This window comes from Aythya fuligula, chromosome 18 (genome assembly GCF_009819795.1).
Source record: "Aythya fuligula isolate bAytFul2 chromosome 18, bAytFul2.pri, whole genome shotgun sequence".
NCBI classification, from domain to species: Eukaryota; Metazoa; Chordata; class Aves; order Anseriformes; family Anatidae; genus Aythya; species Aythya fuligula.
The window spans coordinates 3,572,521-3,592,281 of NC_045576.1; the positions used below are offsets into that span (position 1 = coordinate 3,572,521).

Below are 19,761 nucleotides of genomic sequence, written 5' to 3' on the forward strand. Positions count from 1 at the left end.
CCTCTCTTTCCCTCCCTGCCCTCTTCCAGCTGTCAGCCCTTCGCCGCTTCACCCCTCGCCTCCCTCCTCCTCCTCCTCCTCCTCCTGCTGCTGCTGCAGGCGCTGCCCCGCTGTGCCCTCATCCCCTGGTGATCCCCATGCTCCTGCTCCCTCCCTCGCCTTCTCTCTTCACGATTTTTCCCTCCTCGCTTTCCTTTTTCTGCTCTAGGCTCCCTCCGCCATCTCCCCCTCAGCCCTTTCTCCACTCTACCCCTCACCTTTCTACCCCTTCATTGCCATCCCCACATCTCCATAACATTTCCTTAGCCCCGAGCATCACCCTCAGCACCCTCCAGCTATTTCGGGACATCCTGGCTGCTCCCCACCCTCTGAACACAAGCCTGGGGCACCCATGGGTGCCCTTGGGACTGGGGTGCAGGGTTCGCCCCTCACCGACCATCTCAGCACAGCTTATTTTAAAATGCTTATTTTAAAGCTGCCGTCATTATTCCCTGCACTGAACAGATCTATGAACCGTGAGCAGCTCTTTTTGGTGCTGCTGAGTTACATTTCACATGCTCAGCTCTGCAAACCTCATTTCTTTGGAGGAAATGAGGTAATTCCAATCATTTTGCAAAGGAAAGCAATGTGCTGGCTCCGCAGCTGCAGCAGGCTGTGGGAATTCTCCTATAACCTGTACAGAAATCACCAACGGTTCATTATACCGAGTGACAGGTCAGATCTGAGATACTCTTGTAAAACCTACAGGAGAAAATATTTTCAATAAATCAGATGTAATCTGTCTTTTGCTGTCAAGCAGACTAGGACTTTGCATCCAAGCACTAACTCCATATGGCTGTGCTACATGGATAAATTATGTTAATTTATAGCTGGGAACAGAATACTTCTCAGGGCAATTATCTTTCACAGTTAAGATTTCTCTATTTCTATATTAGAATTGCTCAGAAAAAGCTCTGGAAGTCAGATAGGAATGGCTTTCTCCCAGACATGCCAAAAGGGCTTGAATGACTGCTGAGTTAAAAATGCCAGATTAAAAGAGACTCCTCAGGTCTGGTTTCTGCATCATCATTAAGGAAAAAAAGCTTTCAAGGCAGTCACTGAATTTTGGGAGTATGTAGCTATGCATCGAGAGGCCTGAGAGGAGAGAAGGGGAACAGAATCATCTAAAATTTCCTCTCCTATTCCCTGCTTTAATTTCCTCCTGTACTCAAGGGCCAAGCACAGAGCTGTGCTGTAACCACCCAGGGACCCTCGGCTGCCTGTCACAGCTGGACTGGACGGAGCTTTCTGCCACAGATCACATCTTTTCTGGGTGCACAGCCTGCTGCTCTTGCATAACATCTTATATTGCCTTTTCTGTAGGCACCACTGCACGGTAATGCAATTGGGTATAAATCCATGGAGTTCTATGACACAGAAGGCAAAAAAAAATAATCTAAACCCACTGTCACGTGAGTTAATCTGTACCTTAGGGTCTCTGATAGACTCAGGGTCTAACAAGGATACGTAAATCTTCTTGGACCAAACTCCACACTAGCAAGTAGCAGAAAGGCTGCGTCCTCTAATCCTTGTTCCCTTAGAAAAGCAAGTACCAAAATCCCAAGGATTTTTCTTTCTTTTTTTTTTTTTTTCCTTAACTGTATGTAACAGACATCTCTTCTAAACTCTCCAGCTCCTCATCTCTCAATTTTAAGCTCTTCCCACCCTTCAGAAAAGCATGACTTTGCCTTCAAGAATAAGCGAGAAGCCCATATCAGCACCAATTTCCCATCACGGTGCTGAACAGAGACCTTGGAGGACAAGAAGACGCGAGGCTAAGGTGATGCTATGGGGCTGATTATATGGGATTCTGCCTCCCACCCTCACCCTCCACTACCGCCTCGAAGAGCAACGCATCCAAACCGCCCAAGACAGAGCAGGTCACCGGAGATGAAGCTGGGGACTCCCCCAAAGCCACCGAGAAGCCCGTGGCCAGGGCATTACAAAAAGAAGGGGAGCTGCAGGGCTGCCACCCTCCTCCCTGCCTGGAGGGGAGGCACCGTGCGGCTGGGCTGGGCTGGGCAGGAGGAGGAGGAGGAGGAGGAGGAGGAGGAGGAGGAGGAGGAGGAGGAAGCCCTGCCTCGCCTCCCCCTTCCCTGTCGCCGGGTTTCCTTGCAGCATTTCCATGCTAGAGGTCTCCACCGAGCTGCGGAGAGAGGATCTGCCTGGCTGCGCCGGGCCCTCTTCCTTCCTTTGTGCATCCCCCGGCCCCGTGCAAGCCTTCCCCCCCCGGCCCGGCAGCCACGTCCCCGTCTCATCCCCCCCTCCCGGAGCCTCCCCCGGCCCCGGAGGCTGGAGGAAGCCTCCCCCCGGGGCAGGCAGAGAGGGGACAGCGGCCAGGAGCCGGCTGCCACGTCGTGCCACCCTTTCCCGGGCCGGGCACCGAGGCCGCATCCTTGCCTCCATCCTTCATCCTCTATCCCTGCCTCCAGCCCTGCCTCCGACCCCTCTCCGCGGTTTTGGGGGGTTGCGGCGGGGTCTCCCCGTCCGCGGATGCTGCTCGACCTCCCCGGGTGCTAAATGCTGAGCGCCGACAGGATGGAGGAGTTTCAGAGCGAGGAAGAGGAGCCCTGGTACGACCAGCAGGACCTGGAGCAGGGTAAGGATGCTGGGGGCAGCCGGCCGGCTGCGAGGGACAGGAGGGCAAAAATAAAAATTAAAAAAAAAAAAAAAATAACGGGGTAAATCCCGGGGGAGGGGATGGGAGAGCTTCTCGCAAGACTTACGCTTGCTTGGCAAACCCAGCGCCTCGTCCTGCGGCAGCACCTCCATGGAAATCGCAGATCTGCTGCTCCCGGCCGCTATCCTGGCCAGGGAAAGTTTAAAGCAGAGAAGGAGAGGCAGGGGGCTCAGATCTGTCCTCAGCACCAGGCGGGTGAAATTGGGGTGTTATGGTAAAGCGGTACCCCAGAAAACTTGCTGCGGGTGGAACACAACATGGATAGAGTTCTGATGTCGCTTTCATCTCCAAGCAGTCGCAGGCAGAGTTAGCAGGCGCGCTAGTTAGAAACGGGTAAATCCGAAATAACGCATTGCTAAGCTGAGGATGCTGATAGCCTTTCCCAAAAGCTCTCGTTGTCCAAGCCTGAGCCCAAGGGGATCTTCAGCTTCTAAGTCACCTTATTACTTCTGGAGATTTCTCCGATCAGCCATAAAAGCAGGGAAAATTGGGAAGGAGAGAAAAAATGAATGGCAAGGTTCAAACAGCAAAAATGGGTTTGTTAGAGAAATGTAAGCATTCACTCTTGTAGCTTGTTTTGAAGTAACTGTTCCTACATTTGCACTAGTTCTATGTCATGTTTATTGTAAGGCTGGCCAGTTAGTAGCTGTGTATATTTGGGGCTTTTTTTTTTTTTTAAAATGCTTATCTTAATATTTTGAGTCAACACGCGGCAAACAAATAACCAAAAGAAGTCCCATTTCAGAGCAGCAGCCCAGAAATAAACTGAACTGATTTGTCAATGTGTAGGGAAAAATTTTTGTACCCAAATACAGCCACCTCTCTGATGTGTCGCACTATAGGGACCTTACAGCTCCACATTTGCTTGAGCCAGCTGACTGTCAGTCCAGGCATGCAGTCCAGCTGCAGTGCCTCTGCCCACCGTCGCTCCCCGTCCATTACGTCAAGATTTAAAGTTTACACAACTTCAGCTGCAGGACAGAGGCCTGGCAGGGAACGCTAACCAGCCCCCGGGGATGTTGCAGCTGTTTGTTTTTTTTTTTTAGCCCCGGTTTCTCAGTGGACAGGAAGTATTAGTAGCTGGATGCTGGGCCTTGTTCTGCGGAACACAACGCTGATATTAAAGTGGGGCAGGGGATGGAGATGGAGCTGTCAGCCGGGTAAACAGTGCAGCCTTTGAGGCCTCAGAAATTCACATTTCTGGGTGACGTCTTCCCATGGCTCACAAGGGGACTGGGCAGCGCTCCAGGGGCAGGATGTCGGCTGAGGAGCAGCAGAACTACAAATGAGTATTGGGAATATCAAACAACACAGGACTGTGGTTTTCAGCCCCACGCTGTCCCCGCTGTCAGGTTCGTGAGTCAGCACTGGCTCCCGGCAATAAGAACACCTCTGCTGCAGGCCAGGCTCCCTGCTCTGTCCTGGCAGTCCAAACAGAGCGTAACTAGCTCCAGATGGTGGACTGATGCTGGGGATAGACTCCACCTTTGAGCACACCCAGGACTGGAGGCAAAAACAGACCCAAAACAAAGGCCAGCTGTGGGGCTGGCTGCCCCCTGTAAGAATAGGGGCTTGTGCTAACTCAGAAGGAGAGATGGAGAATGCTTTAACTGGAATCAGCCAACTGGAAAGGTCCTACGGGGTAATTACAACCATAATTAATTTGCATGATGCACAAAGCATCATGAAGGACAGTGCTAGACTTTGTCCACGTATGCCATAGCAGCACACGGAGGCCTTTGGGGATGGCACAGCCCTGAAGCTGTCACTTGGGAAACTGGGGGGTGGAAGCAGAGCGCGAGACATCCAGCACAGCCTGATTAGGAGCTGGGCCGGCATTGCTAAGAGGATCAGCATGCCAACAGCCAGGGGTTGTGCAGAAACCCGTGCCTGGCAGCAGCCAGAAAGACAGATGACAAAAGTGTAAGCCTGGAGACTGGTGCTTGGGAGCAAGGGGAGGGAGAAACGAGCAGCAGCCCGAGCTAGGGGAGAGGAGAAGGTGCTGCTGTGAACCAGTTGGTTGCCGGGCCTTTATCGTCATCTCACGGCATCATCAAATATTTACTACATTTACATCCCAAACTGTTTGCTAAGCAACGGATGGCTTAACTGGGAGCTCTGTGATGATTATGTTAATTAACCATTTTAGCACCACGGAGAAAAATGTGCCTTCAGCTCCACTCTGAGCACCTGTTACTTTCCTCCCCATCCTCCACACAGCTTTGGCTTGCTGAAATAACTCATTTTATCCAGGAGAAGAAATCCCAGGCCCTCTTACTCCCCACCCCAAAGTGCCCACAGTGACCGCATCCACCTTGGAGGCAGGATCAGCAAGGTCCAGGAAAGAGTAGTGGTGTCCTCTGAGAAAAAAAGAAAGAAGAAAGCTCTAAAAACTGAGCTCCCATTGCTTGCTAGCCTCAGTACTTTGGCTCAGCCACAGCCTCACCTTGTCCAGGTTGGGGAAAGGCCTGGGGGATCTGTGGGATCCGTGTCTCTAAGTACTAAAACAGGTTACAGCAGCGGTGAGCTTTTCTCCAGCCATGGGGAATTGATGTACCTACGCTTGCATCATACCCTGTGCACAGGATATACGTGCAGCCAGACCACGAGAGAATGAAAAAGAGCTAAAATTAGAGAGGCTGAGCTGCGGACAGGCGGGGACACCGTTTCTGTCCACCAGAAGCATTTGCGTTGAGAACGGCCATGTGGCAGCTCAGTCACATCTGGATCCACACGGGGCAGAGCCAGCCCCAGCAGCTGGCTGCTGACCTCCTCCAGCCTTGATTTCCCCCCCCAGCAATCTCCTAGGACGAGTCCTTCCCACAGTCACCCCGCTGCTTTCCCTGCTCTTCCAGGCTCCTATCCCTCTGCCAGCATCCAGGTCTATGCCAAAGAGCACAGAGCCCAAGAGGAGGGCTCCCAACGCCCCCCTTGCAGCCCCAGGAGCCTGAACACAGCTCAGTGGGTTAGCCAGCAGGACGAGAACCAGCATCACCCCATCACCACTGGGACCAGCAGTCCTCCCCCCAAGCAGCCGCAGAACCTTTTGGGCCAAACCCCCTGCACTGCATGCAAAGGACCTTATGACTGTAACCTCTAAAGGTCTCCAGACTTAAGTATCTTATTTTAATTCCTCCTCCTGACAAACACCCGAGTGCTTGCACGCTAAGAAGGAAAATGACAGGAGGTGCTGAGCTTGCACCTCTCCTAACTCATCCGCGTGAAGCCCCAGGGTCAGCAGCAGGCCAGTGAGCAGCGGGATCGGTGCTAGCAGCCATCCCTGCCTCTTTTCTGCATCGTCCAGCCTACACGGGGCAGTTCACGCAGCTGCAATTCACACCCTGCATGCCCAAAACAGCTCCTTGCATTGGGGAGCACATGGCACCCCAAAATCCATCCCTTGTGCTGCTGTTATCCCAGCAGCCCAGCTCTGGGGACGAGCCCCGCAGCCTGCCTGCCCTCCAGCAGTCAATTTTGCCTGCAGTAGCTGAGCCGCACGCTTATTTAGCACTGCACTGCCCCAGGTAGCTTGTGGAAGCGGAAAGTTTTCAGTGACTAATTGCCGAGCTGCTTGGAAATGTTCAGAGGAACCAGGAAATCACAAGGGAATAGGATGACGCTTATTTTAGTCTTTCAGATGAGGAAGGGATGAGCACCTCCAGTTCTAGGGAGAAAATACATACATACATATATTATTCTAGGAAATATATACACATATGTCCTAGAATAAGAATTGTCCTTATGTGAAGAAGGCAAGGAAACGAGGCGTAAGGGAGTCCCACACAGTAACTCCCAGGATCTGCCTCCTCATCTCGCACAAAAACTCCTTTCTACGCCTGCTGAACCCCAGGCACATACTTCCAGCTGTGGGAGGGAGCAGAGTTAGAGGAACTGCTGGGTGAGAAGCAAGGAGAGGCAAAGGGGAGCAGGGGGGAATAATAAAAATCAGCTTTCTGTATCTCCCATCCTCAACCAACCAGCTGAGCAGTGGCGTTTCTCCCTGGCAAGGCTGCACACGAAGGATTTACGGCCCGAGCCCTGAGGGCCATCCTGCCCGTGGCAGCCCTGATCCTGAGGACTCAGAGCCCAAGAACTGAGCACAGACGCCCTGCCCTGGAGGCTGTCCCCCACCACCCGTGCATTTTCCATTCTTCTCTTCCGTACCAGCCTGTGCTGGCCGGTGGCAGGGCACGGACTCAGCGCAACAGGCAGGAGCCACAGAGAGCCGGGACAGCACGAGGGGCCCATCCTGCCTCTGCTAAAAGCACCAGTGCTCAGGCTGAGCACAGCTCACCCTCACACAGCCGGTCTCCTCTGCTAAAAGGCCTTCCCCAAGCAGCACGGGGATGTATTCCCACCTCACACGGCTCTAAAAGATCCCTGTGTGCTCACACCAGATGCATCAGCAGGGCTTCCAAAGCTACTGCGGACCATGCTCAGAAACAGATGCACAGACCAAGAAAAATCAGATGTGTGGGCCAAGCAAAATGCCTCCGGTACAAAATACCCCAGAGGAATGAGAGCAGATGTTATGCAACTGCTGGTCTTTGCACAGCTGGGAATTTAAGTGATTTATATTAGGTTTTGGTTTTCTCTTCCATGTGTGTTTGACAAACAGCTGTAAGCCTTCTCTCCAAAAGGTGACGGTTCTTTCGCTGGCCTAAACAGCGTGTTCCTTTGCAGTCCTTTGGGAAGTTACCCAGTTTATCCATTGTGCAGTGCAACTGCCCTGGTGCTGCTCAGTTACCTTGTCCCCTGCCTGAAGATTTTGGCCAGTAGAGCATGGAGTGTCCAGGTCCACGCTGACTTCTCCCCATCATGCAGCCACAACGATAGAACTAGGACGTTATCATGCCATCTTCTTGGCCCACAAGGAAGTGCTGAGAAGGGAAGAGGTGGCCAGGAGCTGCTCTGGGCAGGAGGAGGCAGAGCAAAGAGCAGCACAGCACATCCCCAGAGCACCAGACCTCGAGGCAGCGCTGCTTTGGGACACTGGATGCGTAGCAGAGCTCCTGGAGGAGGCACCATCCTACATCCTGTTCGTATCCACTGCAGTCAGGGCTGGTGATGGCCATGTATAAGATCAACTCAAGAGAACAAACAGGATTTGATCCCTGTTTCCTTGTAACCTTGGGCTGAAAGGCTACAGCGCCCTGTTCCTCCTGCCTCGCTCCACACGCAGCACCGATTGCTCGGCTGCGTTCAGGAGCTCTTGCCGTGCAGGCCAGCACCTCCAGCTGGCACCAAACAGCAGCACCGGGCATAACCACAGCACCTGGAGCAACAGGGCTTCATGGCATCCCCCAGGGATGGGAAGGGAGCAGGACTGGGGCAGCACCACATGAGACCACGCGCTCCTCCGTGGCCAAGCAGAGGGGCTGCTGGAGAAGGGGCCAGCAGGTTTCTGGGGCTGCTGCAGGGGGTCGGGCTGTTTTCTGTGTTTAGCTGTAACCATATCTGTGGAAGAGGGATTGTCCCCGTACCTACGTGCTGCTGGCACAGGAGAAGCAGCAGATGGGAGTTGTGGGGGCTCCAGCAGCTGTGCTGAAACTTGGTCGCTCCCCAAGGGACCAAATTGCTCAGGATCCATGGTCCTGCCACCAGCAAGAGGACAGCAGGGGCAGCCGAGCTGGTCAGCAATAGCTGAGCATAGGGGAATAATTGGTGTGAGCCCAGCGAGGACTGGAGAGGTGACATTGCTGGGGTGGTGCCATTGCACTGCTGGAAGCGCCGTTCCCTTCTGCTCCAGCGCGCTGACCTGTGCTTTGCAGGTTGCCTTTGCTCGGGGCTCTTCTCGTGCTCACCCCACACAGTGGGGAAGCAGCGGGTGAGATGCTGAGCCTCCCCAGTGCTGGTCCTCACTGCCTGTCCTGGCTCGGTGACAACCTCCTGCCCCCCAGAACTGCTGGGGACGGTCCCACGGGGCAGCGGTCCACATCTGGGTCTTCAGCTTTAAAAGAGCGCAAGCCTCCATTCACGGCTCTCTGCATCCCCACATAATTAATTAGCTAGAGCTTCGCTGCCCGGAGGAAGGCTGCCTGCAGGAAAGCATCGGCTTCCTTTCTCTCTCCTTTCCTTGCTGCTTCTCCCCAACAACTCCGCTCGTATGTCTTTATTTAGGATGCTTTTCTGATCCAGGTGCGCTATCAGAGCCTCCGAGCCACCCGACAGTGAGCTCTTTGAAACCATTTCAGCCTACAAGGCAAACAGAGGCAACGAGGCTGTTTAGATAAGAGAGCAGCAGGGAAAGACACAGATGGGGCCCGACCATGGTCTAATAACACACTCAGTGTTATCAGGCTCTAACAACACAGCAAAATGAACGTTGATTGCTGCAGGCACGGGGATGGGACGGCTCCGTATGGGTTTGTATAGACGCATGCAGCTTATAAGCAGAGGCAACCAACCCAGGGCTCAAATATTAATATATGGCCCCACCCAGAGAGACTTCAAGGCACTGATGGACAGAGAGCAGAAAGAAAAGGAGAGCATCAATTAAACCAAAAATGCCTGCTGGCCACCTGAGAAGAATTTAAAAGAAAAAAAAAAAAAAAAAAAAAGAGAGCTGATATGAATGAAATACTGAACAGGATTGAAAAGCACAGAGGGCAAAGAGCAAGTGCAGGGGCTGAGAAAGCTGGAGAGCCTCCCTGAAGCACAACCCCGACACCTTTCCTTGCCCAGGGTAGGGAGAGTGGCTCACAGGGAGCAGGTGGGCTCGCTGCCCTCGTTCCACTATCAGTGTTTTCCAGTCCTTGGTGGTGGCACTTCTGCTCCAGGGATGAGAGCCTTAGGGGCAGCACGGAGGGAGCTGCTCTTGTTGCTCTTGCCTCGCTCCCCTGCCAACCAGATCTCTCTGCCACCACCAGGGCTGCTTGCATAGCCAAAGGCAGCCCATGGGTACGGAACAGATTACACAAGAAAAAGAAAAGGGAAAGAAAAGAAAGAACAAAAGCAAGCAGGCAATCCAACAAATCTCATTAGGCTAACAGAAATGCCCGCGTGCCCAGCACCAGCCCATCCTAGCTAAAACCAGTTTGAAATGGGGAAGGGAAGAGGGAGGACGTGGCTGTGCTTCGCCCTCACCCCTTGCCAGCCCTGCCAGGGGCACCTCTCACCCTCAGCGCGCTGCAGAGGCAGGGCTTGCTTTGCAGTTCACCCGATTACACCAAAACGGCAGCACAAAAACCACACCACATTGAGTGCTAGGCTGATTTGGGTGGGAATGTCTGAGTTTTGTCAGCAATAACAGCGGTGGCTCGCTCTGAAAGCTCTGCTTGGCCATGGGAAACACTTCCAGCTGGGGAACCAGCGTGTAGACATGGATTTGCCACATCCACATATGTCTGTGAGATGCTGAGCGAGGACACTTGCTTCCCCTGCACCCCAGCATGTTCCACTGCAAAGGCTTGTAAGGGCTAAGCACAAATTCGCTCCATCACCTGTCGTGGAGCAGCAGTAAGTGATACACAAAAGCTGATTTTCATCGTAATGCACCCAGACAGCACAGTCCTTTGCAACTAAGAAAAATAAATGAGCAGCAAGCGTACCCTACCCTGGGGTAAACCAGCACAGCATCATTTATTTAGATTTTGAAAGGAATAATTGCACCTACCCTTGACTCTAAGTACCCGTGTGTAATGGAGCAGACAGCAAATGCAATTAAATTAAACGTCAACAGCATTAAACATCAGTTCTTAACTCTCAACCTACCCCATCCATCAGCTAACAAGCACCCTGAACTTCCTCCAGAGACCCCCACACCAGAGCCCTGCAGGCTGCTCCTCCCCGCTCTTTAGCAGGTGAATTTGCCATCTGCAGAGGTAGAAAGGGCTGCTCCTGCCCTGCAAGCCATTGAGGAAGGAACCTCAACGGATATTGAGCTGAGAAGGACTTCCAAACACAGCCTCCACGCAGCCCTGCACGCCGTGAGCCAAAGGACCTGCGACACCCCCCTTAAAGCCTGCTTGTCTCGAGGGACTTGGTCACCGCCAGCTCTACCCAGGGACAAACCCCCTGTAACTGTACCAGCCCTTCAGTGCCCGCTGAAAATCCCCAGACTTCGGCATTTCCTGAGGACACAGATCAGATCTGGCCCATCCAAGGCACCGAAAGCCCAGGGGATGTTTAAAGAGAAGGAACAAACCGCAGCAGCCTCTGCCCAGGCAATGCCAGCCCAGCACCTGGGGGCAGCGGGCGTGCTTTCTCACAGCCAAAATACACAAATTGCTCGATGTGGGAGAGAAGAGAGCCCGAAGTGGCTGCTCCATATGGTGCCTTCCTCCCAAAAGCTGTATTTACCAGGACACAATAGCTGCCGGGTCACAGCACCAGGAGCACAGAAAGAGCTCCAAACCTTCTCCGTGCCTTGATGCAAGCTGCCGGGGCACCTGGGGCAGCCAGGACACATTCAGCTCCACAGCTCATCGTGGTGGGATGCAGCTTTCCGTTCAGCTAAAGACAACCTGCTGCAGGTTTGGGGATCAGGATTTTTTGGGGGTGATCACCCAGCGATGCAAAGCCAACGTGGCTACGATGGGATCAGCATCCCAGCATCTCTGCCATCTGGTCTCCCTCCCATTCCCCTCCCTCCTTGCTGAAGCGCCTCTCCCAGGGAAATACAGCCTCCCTGCCTCTGCTTTGCTCCACAGGCTCAGCTCTTTGTCTGGGGACACAGGGGGTCTCCTCAGCTGTGTTAATTAGAGGGCTCACACTGTTAATTAGATGGGTCACACCAGGGCTCACAGCACTATGCAGAGCCACAGGACACGGAGCTGGTATCGCCCAGGCCAGTTAGCATCTGTGGTCTGCATCTCCCAAGCTGGATTTAGGCAGCCCACCCATTTGGGATCCCTAAAGGCACTGTGTTTAAGCTGAAGGTTGGCTGTTTCATGGGGAAAGCCCCCAGCACAGCCGTGCCCCAATGCTTTGTTTCTCCTTCTGCGTGGAGAAGGGGGGGTGGAAAGGGAGGCATCAGCAAAACTGCTAAATTAGGGCACGTCACACAGTGCTGGCTGGCTGGGCTGGTGCTGGAGGAGCAAAGACAAATTACAAAACAACCACAAAAAAAAATGTGAGGAAGCCACAGCGCTGTGTAGAGAGAATCCTTAAATTACCAAACAGCCCGCCGATAAATTCACGTCCAGCCTCAGGTTCATGAGGTCTCCAAGGAGCGGAGCTGTGTGTTACCCAAGCCTGAGGAGAGCTGTGATTAGCACCAAGATCGAGATGAACCTGCTCTAAAGAAGATATTAAAGCATCTCCATGCAGCATCCCCTCCCTCTGCGTGCTCCCACAGCCTGGGGGAGACCAACAGGTGGGGAAGAGGACCCAGGCATGGCGGGGGGGCGACGAGACAGGATTACAGAGGATGCTTTAGCTGGCAGGCAGGGAGCGTGTGCATGCTGACGGCTGAAAGAACCAATTCCCCCACGCCCTTCAAGCCCGGAGTCTCCCAGGCCCTTAAGCTCAAAATGGAAAAGAAGAATCAATTTCCTCCTTGGAGCTCAGCCCCGTTCTTTCTTCTTTCCCACTCGTCCCCAAACGCTGCCCATTTCCCCCATTAAATTATTGCTGACAGAGCCCTTTAAATTACAATGCCGGATCTTGCACTGCCTAATCCACTTAACTCAACCCCAGCTGATTAAATTGGATGCCATATGGTGGGAGAGCACTGGGGTAATCCGTGGGGATGGGGACACACTTGACTCATTACCTGAAGCCCTCTCCTCTGCGCTGGGCCCTCCTTGCTGCCGAGATCAGGCAGGACGAGTGTGATTTGCAACGTGCCCGTGTAGCAAGGACACCAGCTCTGGCAAGGTGGCAGTGCCATTAAATGCAGCCCCAAGCAGCTTAAAGGCACAAATTCTCGTCCGTCTCTGCTGGAGCTTGGCTGTTCCCCCGGTCCCCAGCTGGCGCAGCAAACACTTGGTCCCTCAAGGACACTTTGGAAACTGGAGAAATTTGGTGCTTAAAAAAAAAAAAAAAAAAAAAAAAAAGAGGTGAAAGATCTGTCCGTGGGGACACTGATGGCACTCACAGCCCTCAGACCAGGTCGCTGTGTGATGAGGATGAAGGTGACATCCCGCAGTGACACCCTGCAGTGCCTATTCCCAGGGTAAAGGGGAGATCCGAGGACACGGAGCAGCTGCTGGCGGGGACCACAGCTGGGGAGCTGGCCCCTGGCATCGCAGGGGCTGCACAGACAGCAAAGCAGCTGTCACCCAAATTAATAATGTAACAGTGCTTCCCACGATGTATCATTATCTGTCAGGAGGATCGCATCCGAGGCACTCCCAGTTCTCCTCCCATGCAAACAATTGTGTCTGGAAAGTTGGTGTTAGCCTTGGTTTATGATGAGACATCTGAAATCAGCAATTTTCCCAGGCACAGGATACATCCCAGGGGGCCTGGTTCCCCTTCTTCTTGTCCTTCTGACAAGTTATCACCATTTTCCAATCAACTGCGTAGCCAAATTAACTGCAGGAAGAAATTACAGTGCTCCCAGCCCCAGCAGAGCCTTGGTAAAACACATCATTAACTGCAGGCTAGAGAGGAGCGCTGTAAAGGGCTGAGAAAATGCCAGGGCAGGACACCCAGGTCCCTTCACACACCACAGGACTGCTGGTCCTCATTCACCCCAAATCTGTGTGATAACCACAGCAGAGATAGAAGAGTAATAGCACACGCTGCTATCTGTTTCCTTACCTTCTCATTTTGAAGGCTTAAGGTCAGAGCCTCAACCTGCCACCAGATGAGCTAGGCACTCCTCTCTAAAAGCACCAGGAAAAAATGAAAACCCACACAATTGCAGGAGGTCAGGCTTTAAAAAGACAGCCAATTCCTGTGAAAGCAAAGGGACGTTATCAGAGCCAGCTGTGCTACCACAGGCCCACAAACAGCGTCACCTGAGGAGCTCGAGCTTTGGCCAGCACAGGGGTTCTGGGGGGGGCTTCTTTACCCCAGAGACTTCAAACTCGGCATTTTCAGTGGCTATTTTCCATGTCCTTCTCCTAACACCCAACGATCTCAGCAGCCTCCCAAAGGTGTTTAGAGCTGGCAGCGAGGGAGCACAAAGCATGGGCCCCCCGGAGCTGCCCTGAGGAAAGCGGCGGAGCCCCCTGAGGCCACGGCACAGGAGGAGCTGTCAGCCCTCGGTGTCAGTCTGTTAGCAGGTGATGGATGGGGGCTGACAGGGAAGGCAAGACCCTCCCTTCGTTACGGATAATAATACGATTTACTGAGCATCCCCAGAGGCCCCACAAGGCTTTACCAACCCTCACTGTCATCCTGATGGATGCTGAGCCCCTCTCAGCCCCTCAAGAGATGGGGATGGGGGTGCCAAGCTGCAGCCTCAGACAGGCCTTGTGGATTCCACGCAGGATAGCACCAAATCCTCATCGCATAGAGGAGCTGCAGTTGTCCCCAGCTCGGCCTCCCCTTGCTCTTACAGCCCTAAAAGATGAAATAGGGCAGATCCTGGATGTCCCATAAGCGTACATCCACCTCAAAACCCGCTGGTAAGAGCAGCTCGGCACGAAGCAGGTCGCTGTGCTCGGTGCGGCCGCAGGAACCGCAGCAGCTTTGTCCCTTCTGTTTCCAGACCTGCACTTGGCCGCGGAGCTGGGGAAGACGCTGCTGGAGCGCAACAAAGAGCTGGAGGACTCCCTGCAGCAGATGTACGCCACCAACGAGGAGCAAGTGCAGGAGATTGAGGTAGGGATGGGGCTGGGCCAGGACCGGGGGGACAGGAGCAGCTGGATCACCGCTGTCACCTCAGGGTGATGCCAAAAGCAGAGGGTGGGAGCTGACGTCCCTTCCATACGTGCCTGAAATGGGGTGGATTAAGGTCTGCTTGAGCTGATCCCAGCCCTGGAGAGGTATCCCTATCCCCTCCGACTGCTATTTCCCCCCTCTTGCCCCCCTGCCCAGACGTGCGTGCCAGATTTTGGCACCGGCACCGATCGCAGCTGGGGCATGTGTGACCTCTCCCAGCCCACCCACCCGCCTTCACGCTCCTTTCTCCATGCTCTGCTGCTGCTTTTCCTGGCTTCCAGGCACTCACAATGGTGTTTGTTCTCGGCCAGCCCCTCAGCACCCTGTAACACAGCGCCCTTTGTCAGAGGCACAAACTGGCTCCTTCTCAAAGAGCTGCAATCCCCACTGCTGTTTCAGGCACCCTTTGGGGTTAGCACCAAGCTCAGAGACTTAAACTTGCTGTGCCAGGAGGGGTTTCATCTGCTGGAAGGCTTCCAGGGATCTGTGAATTAAAAAAAAAAAAAAAAAAAAAAAAGCTTGAAAAGCATTGATTTAAAGAGGCACAAGGCAGAGACATGCTGGGAGCTCACAGGAGCAGCACATGGCAGCTGTGAGGAGAAAGGAGAAGGGTTTTGGCTGTGCCCCACAGCGCTACACCCCCAGATTTGGGGTCTGATCCCAGCTGATGCCCCTCTGCCAGGCTGCACAGGACGAAACCCTCCAGACTGGCATGGAGGCAGGCAGGGAGGGGTCTGTGGCTGAGCAGAAGCCACAGCTCTCCTCGCATTTCGCAGATTCAGGTTTTTTAGCCTGAATTCCTACAGAAACGCAGCCTTCGCGATTGATCTGTCAGGCGATGCAGTAACCACCAGGCCAAGTTCAGTCAGCCTTGACAAAGGGTCACGGTCACAGGGAGATCGACTTTCTTGGGGTGTTGGGAATTAAAAAAGCAGCTGAGGAGAGACAGACCGAGGTCAGTGCCCTTCACTGGCAGGAGAAGTTCAGACATATTTTAGACACAAACATTTACAGTGGGCAGGGGGTAGCGTGAATACCTCTACTGGACGAGGCTTCAATCAGGTAAAGGATAAAGCAGCCACAAGACACAATGTCACAGGAAGCTAAGGATATAGGAATTTCTGCCCATGAAACAGCCTGGCTTTGGGATGAGGGGTGTTTTTTGTCTCGGCTTTTCCTGCAGTACCTGACCAAGCAGCTGGAGATGCTGCGGCAGATGAACGAGCAGCACGCGAAGGTCTACGAGCAGCTGGACCTGACCGCGCGGGACCTGGAGCTGGCGAACCAGAAGCTTGTGCTAGAAAGCAAGACGTCCCAACAGAAGATCCAGTGGTACGGCCTCCCCTGCTCCTCACCCTGATGATGCTGTGCCTGGGGGTCCCTCAGCCCACCTTTCCCCTCAGCCCACCATCCCCCTGCAGCATGCTCTCGCTATCCAACCGGTCTCTTACCGGCCGTGCCGATGCTGGTTAGCACAGGTCAGCCACAGCACGGGCAGCCCTGGGACAGGGCTGGGTGGAGAAACGTGCCTGGAGCTGCCAGAAGGGAGGCACGGCAGCCGTTCCTCCTCAGAGGGTGAATCCCCCTGACTAAGAGGCACATAATGCTATCAGGGAGGTCCTGAGCACGCAGCCCAGCAGGCACACTAGGCACAGAGCCAGTGTCTAGCGAAACCCCAGCCTGTCGATAACTCCTCTCATGCAGCAGGCCCGTGATCAAGGTCATCCCTGGAAACAACAGGCTAAGCCGTGTCCTTGCACTGCGGCATCTTTTGCCAGCAACTGCGGAGAGGGAGTTTCAGAGCAGAGGGGGAGTGCTGAAGTGGTTTTACAAACTGCGTTCACAGACAGAGAAAAATCTGTGCCCAGCGTTTATTGCTACAACAGATAAAAGAGGAAGAGTAAACTGCTCGCCTGCCTGCTTGGACCCTTAAGTGCAGAGATATTCCAGGATAGTGCTCACGTCCCAGAGGTGACTGTTTTAGCCAAGAGATTTGATGTCAGAGGGTTTCAAACCTGTGCTATCCATTGACAATGCTTCAATCCCTCCCCTTTTCCAAAAAAAATAAAAATAAAAATGTATAATCCAAGATAGACCACACAGAGAGCAGCCCCTGCCACCAAAAGCAAGCACCGTCACGCTCCCAGGGCACACACTAGAAATGTGGATTACTTCACACAGGCCAACTTTCTCTATGGGGAAGAAAAAAAAAAAAACATTTTCAAAAGACCACGGTGCCCACCTCCTCACCTGTGCTCTCTCCTCTGTCTGCAGCTTGACAGAAACGATCGAGGGGCTGCAGAACCAGGTGGAGGAGCTGCAGAAGCAGGTGGAGGAGATGCGGAGCTTGGAGCAGCTGCGCATCCGGCGGGAGAAGAGGGAGCGGCGCCGAACCATCCACACCTTCCCCTGCCTGAAGGAGCTGTGCTCCAGCCCCAGGTACAGAGGGACAGGGGGGACAGAGCCATGCCTCAAGCCTTCTCCTCAGCTCCTCTACCTGTCAGCGGTGGATTAGCCCCTCTGACATACAAAAAAAAAAAACACAAATAACCCCACAGGGAGCCAGGCTCTGAATCAGAGTCCCCTGGAGGGGCTGGTGTTCTCCTGGGATGGCTGGGATGGCAGCAGGGGGCTAAGAGGGTTCCTCGCCAGGCAGGATGCAGTGTTCAAGCTGGGACAGCCCAAATCAGCCTCCCCCAGCCCAGCCCAGCCTGCCCAGTCCCACACCACATGAAGGAGACCCTTTGCTCAAGCTGACCATGCTGCGTCCCCTCCCCACTAGCACATCCCGTGCTGCATCCCTCCAGCATCTCTGCCCCGCTGAAAGCAGTGGAGGTGCTGTGGTTTTGCACCGTCTGACTCCAGTAACTCCAGCAGCCCCCAGTCCCAGACCACGGCGTGCCACACAGTGCCAAATGCTGCACAAATTCAGCACTATTGAACACTCGATCCTCCTTAAAACCCAGCCCCTGTGCTAATTCACTGACACCGTGAGGGCATTTCTTGCTCAGCTTTGTCCGTAATAGAGGCTTCTTTAAATAGATAAGCAATCAATAAACTTTTTTTTTTATTATTATTTTTTTCTCGCAGAAAGTATCCACTGCCAGAGGGTACAAACAAAAGACACTTTTACTGCAGCCGGGGATGTAATGAGGGCATAACCTAACCCCCAGCAGAATCCACTTAATGTCTCTGTGCTTCTCTCCCCATGGTCCCCCAGTGCCGCTGTCCCCCAGTGCCTCAGGACGGTGCTGTGCCTTGCCAATCTGCAGTCAGCTCTGAAGGTCACTCTGCCCTTCAGTAACTTGGGAATCTGTTCAATACCCCCGCCACCAGCCATGCCTCGCAGGGGAAGCCATAGAGCTTTCCTTTTTCCAATCTGTTCTAACTAGATGGGATGCCACTGGCGCTTCACTGAGGAGGAAAAAGTGATTTCCCGACAGCAGCATGAGGGAAGGGGGAAATGCATGCTATTGCTTCCCAGGCGGGGAGCAATGAAGAGGCAGCTCCATCAGGCATCTCCTTCTCCCTCCCCCATTTTGAAAATCTTCTCCCCCTCTTCCTGGAGCACCTCCCAGGCACAGGACAGCAGAGACTACAGGTCCTCCAGGACAGAGACAGGTCGCTGTGTCCAGCAGAGCCACCAAACCTTGGGGTTTCCTGTCCCACGGGAGGAGGCACAGCTCCCTCCATCAGCTCAGCAACTCTGGGCAGAATTACTTACATGGCAGTAAGCCACAGTCTGGGTCCTCCACGGACTGTCATTTGGTCACAGTCTCTCAGGGGTCTTTCTTCTCTTCCAGGTATGAAGACGCATTCCAGGTCCACAGTTCTTCAACAGAGTTCAACCAGAAGCCACTGGAGCGGGAGAACGAGCGTCTCCAAGCCATGGTGGACTCCTTACGGTCCCAGGTCAACCAGGAGAAGCAGCGGAAGGAGAGGGTTGAGCGAGAGTACACCTCCGTTATCCAGGAGTACTCGGACCTTGAGCAGCGGGTGTGCGAGATGGAGAGCTGCAAACTGCGCATCAAGGAGCTGGAAGCAGAGCTCCTGGAGCTACAGCAAATGAAGCAAGTCAAGAAGTATCTGCTCAGCAGGGAAGACAACTTGTCCGAGGCCCTCCTCGAGCCGCTGAATAACGCGCCAGAGGCGGACTACATCGACCTCTCGGAGGAGGAGGGAGGGAAAAGTCACGGGCCGTCCATGACGCCTTCCCCAAACCACCCCGTCCGGAAAAGCTGCAGCGACACAGCCCTCAACGCCATCGTGACCAAGGACGCCGTGAGCCGGCACGAGGGCAACTACACGCTGCACGCCAACAACGTGCGCAAACGGGGCATGTCCATCCTGCGGGAGGTGGACGAGCAGTACCACGCCTTGCTGGAGAAGTACGAAGAGCTCCTGAGCAAGTGCCGGCAGCACAAGGACAGCGTGCGCCACGCGGGGGTCCAAACGTCTCGCCCCATCTCTCGCGACAGCTCCTTCAGAGACTTCCGGGGAGAAGGATACGAGTTGGAGGAGAGGAAAAGCATGGAGAAGACCATCAGCAAACACGTGGAGGCCGTGGACAAGCGGCTGGAGCAGAGCCAGCCCGAGTACAAGGCTCTTTTTAAGGAGATCTTCTCCCGCATCCAGAAGACAAAAGCAGACATCAATGCCACAAAGGTGAAAAACAAGAGCAGCAAATGAGCCCTGTCCCGCCGCAGCCCCCACGTGCTAGCCCACCAGCCGAGTCTTCTCTTTCAGCTCCAGGAAACGCTTCGTGGCCTCGCTGCTTTGAAGGTTCGAGAGGTCTCGTGTTATATTCTTGTACGGGAAGGGAGTGTCCGCAGCATAAAAGCAAGAAAACGCCACAGGGACTCAAGTCGTGTCTTTAAGCTTGGGCTCTGGGCAGCTCGTTGGAAAAAAAAAAAAAAAAGAAATTGTACATTGTAGTTAGAGGATTTCAAAAACTGTATGATGGATCTCTGCATGAGCTGCTACCACGGCCAGACATCACAACAGCAACGGAAGCCACACCACAAACCAGAAAACCGTTCACCTCCTCCCCCCTTTTCAGCTTGTCTTACCGTCCGATTATCTGCGAGCAAAAGCCTGGATGTCCTCCAGCACTCTGCAGCAGCCGCAGCGTGGTGCTTCACAGCAGAACAGAAAAAGCCATCGGAACTTCAGGGGCTGCTCGAGAGCACCAGCCCAAGCCTCCACTTTGGTTTTATGGCTAAGAACCTACGCTTGTACCCCAGAGACCTTCACCTGACCTCTCCCCT

The 19,761-nt window shown here is 53.9% G+C and overlaps 1 protein-coding gene across 1 annotated transcript; it reads left to right on the plus strand.

The window, feature by feature from the left end:
* The first annotated feature begins 2,172 nt into the window (after window positions 1-2,172).
* On the plus strand, window positions 2,173-19,412 carry CDR2L (cerebellar degeneration related protein 2 like). The gene is made up of 5 exons (XM_032199643.1): window positions 2,173-2,638; window positions 14,322-14,434; window positions 15,678-15,826; window positions 16,769-16,933; window positions 18,298-19,412. The coding sequence occupies exons 1-5, from the start codon at window positions 2,560-2,562 to the stop codon at window positions 19,181-19,183; spliced, it is 1,392 nt and encodes a 463-aa protein (XP_032055534.1). The 5' UTR covers window positions 2,173-2,559; the 3' UTR covers window positions 19,184-19,412.
* Window positions 19,413-19,761: the final 349 nt, after the last annotated feature.

What these genes read in the sequence shown, in the direction of transcription:
- CDR2L (XM_032199643.1), top strand. Translation starts at nt 2,560, where the DNA reads ATGCTGAGCGCCGACAGGATGGAGGAGTTTCAGAGCGAGGAAGAGGAG. An exon ending in TCCCAACAGAAGATCCAGTG is followed by an intron (nt 15,827 to 16,768) that starts GTACGGCCTCCC and finishes CTCTGTCTGCAG; the next exon opens with CTTGACAGAAACGATCGAGG. An exon ending in GAGCTGTGCTCCAGCCCCAG is followed by an intron (nt 16,934 to 18,297) that starts GTACAGAGGGAC and finishes CTTCTCTTCCAG; the next exon opens with GTATGAAGACGCATTCCAGG.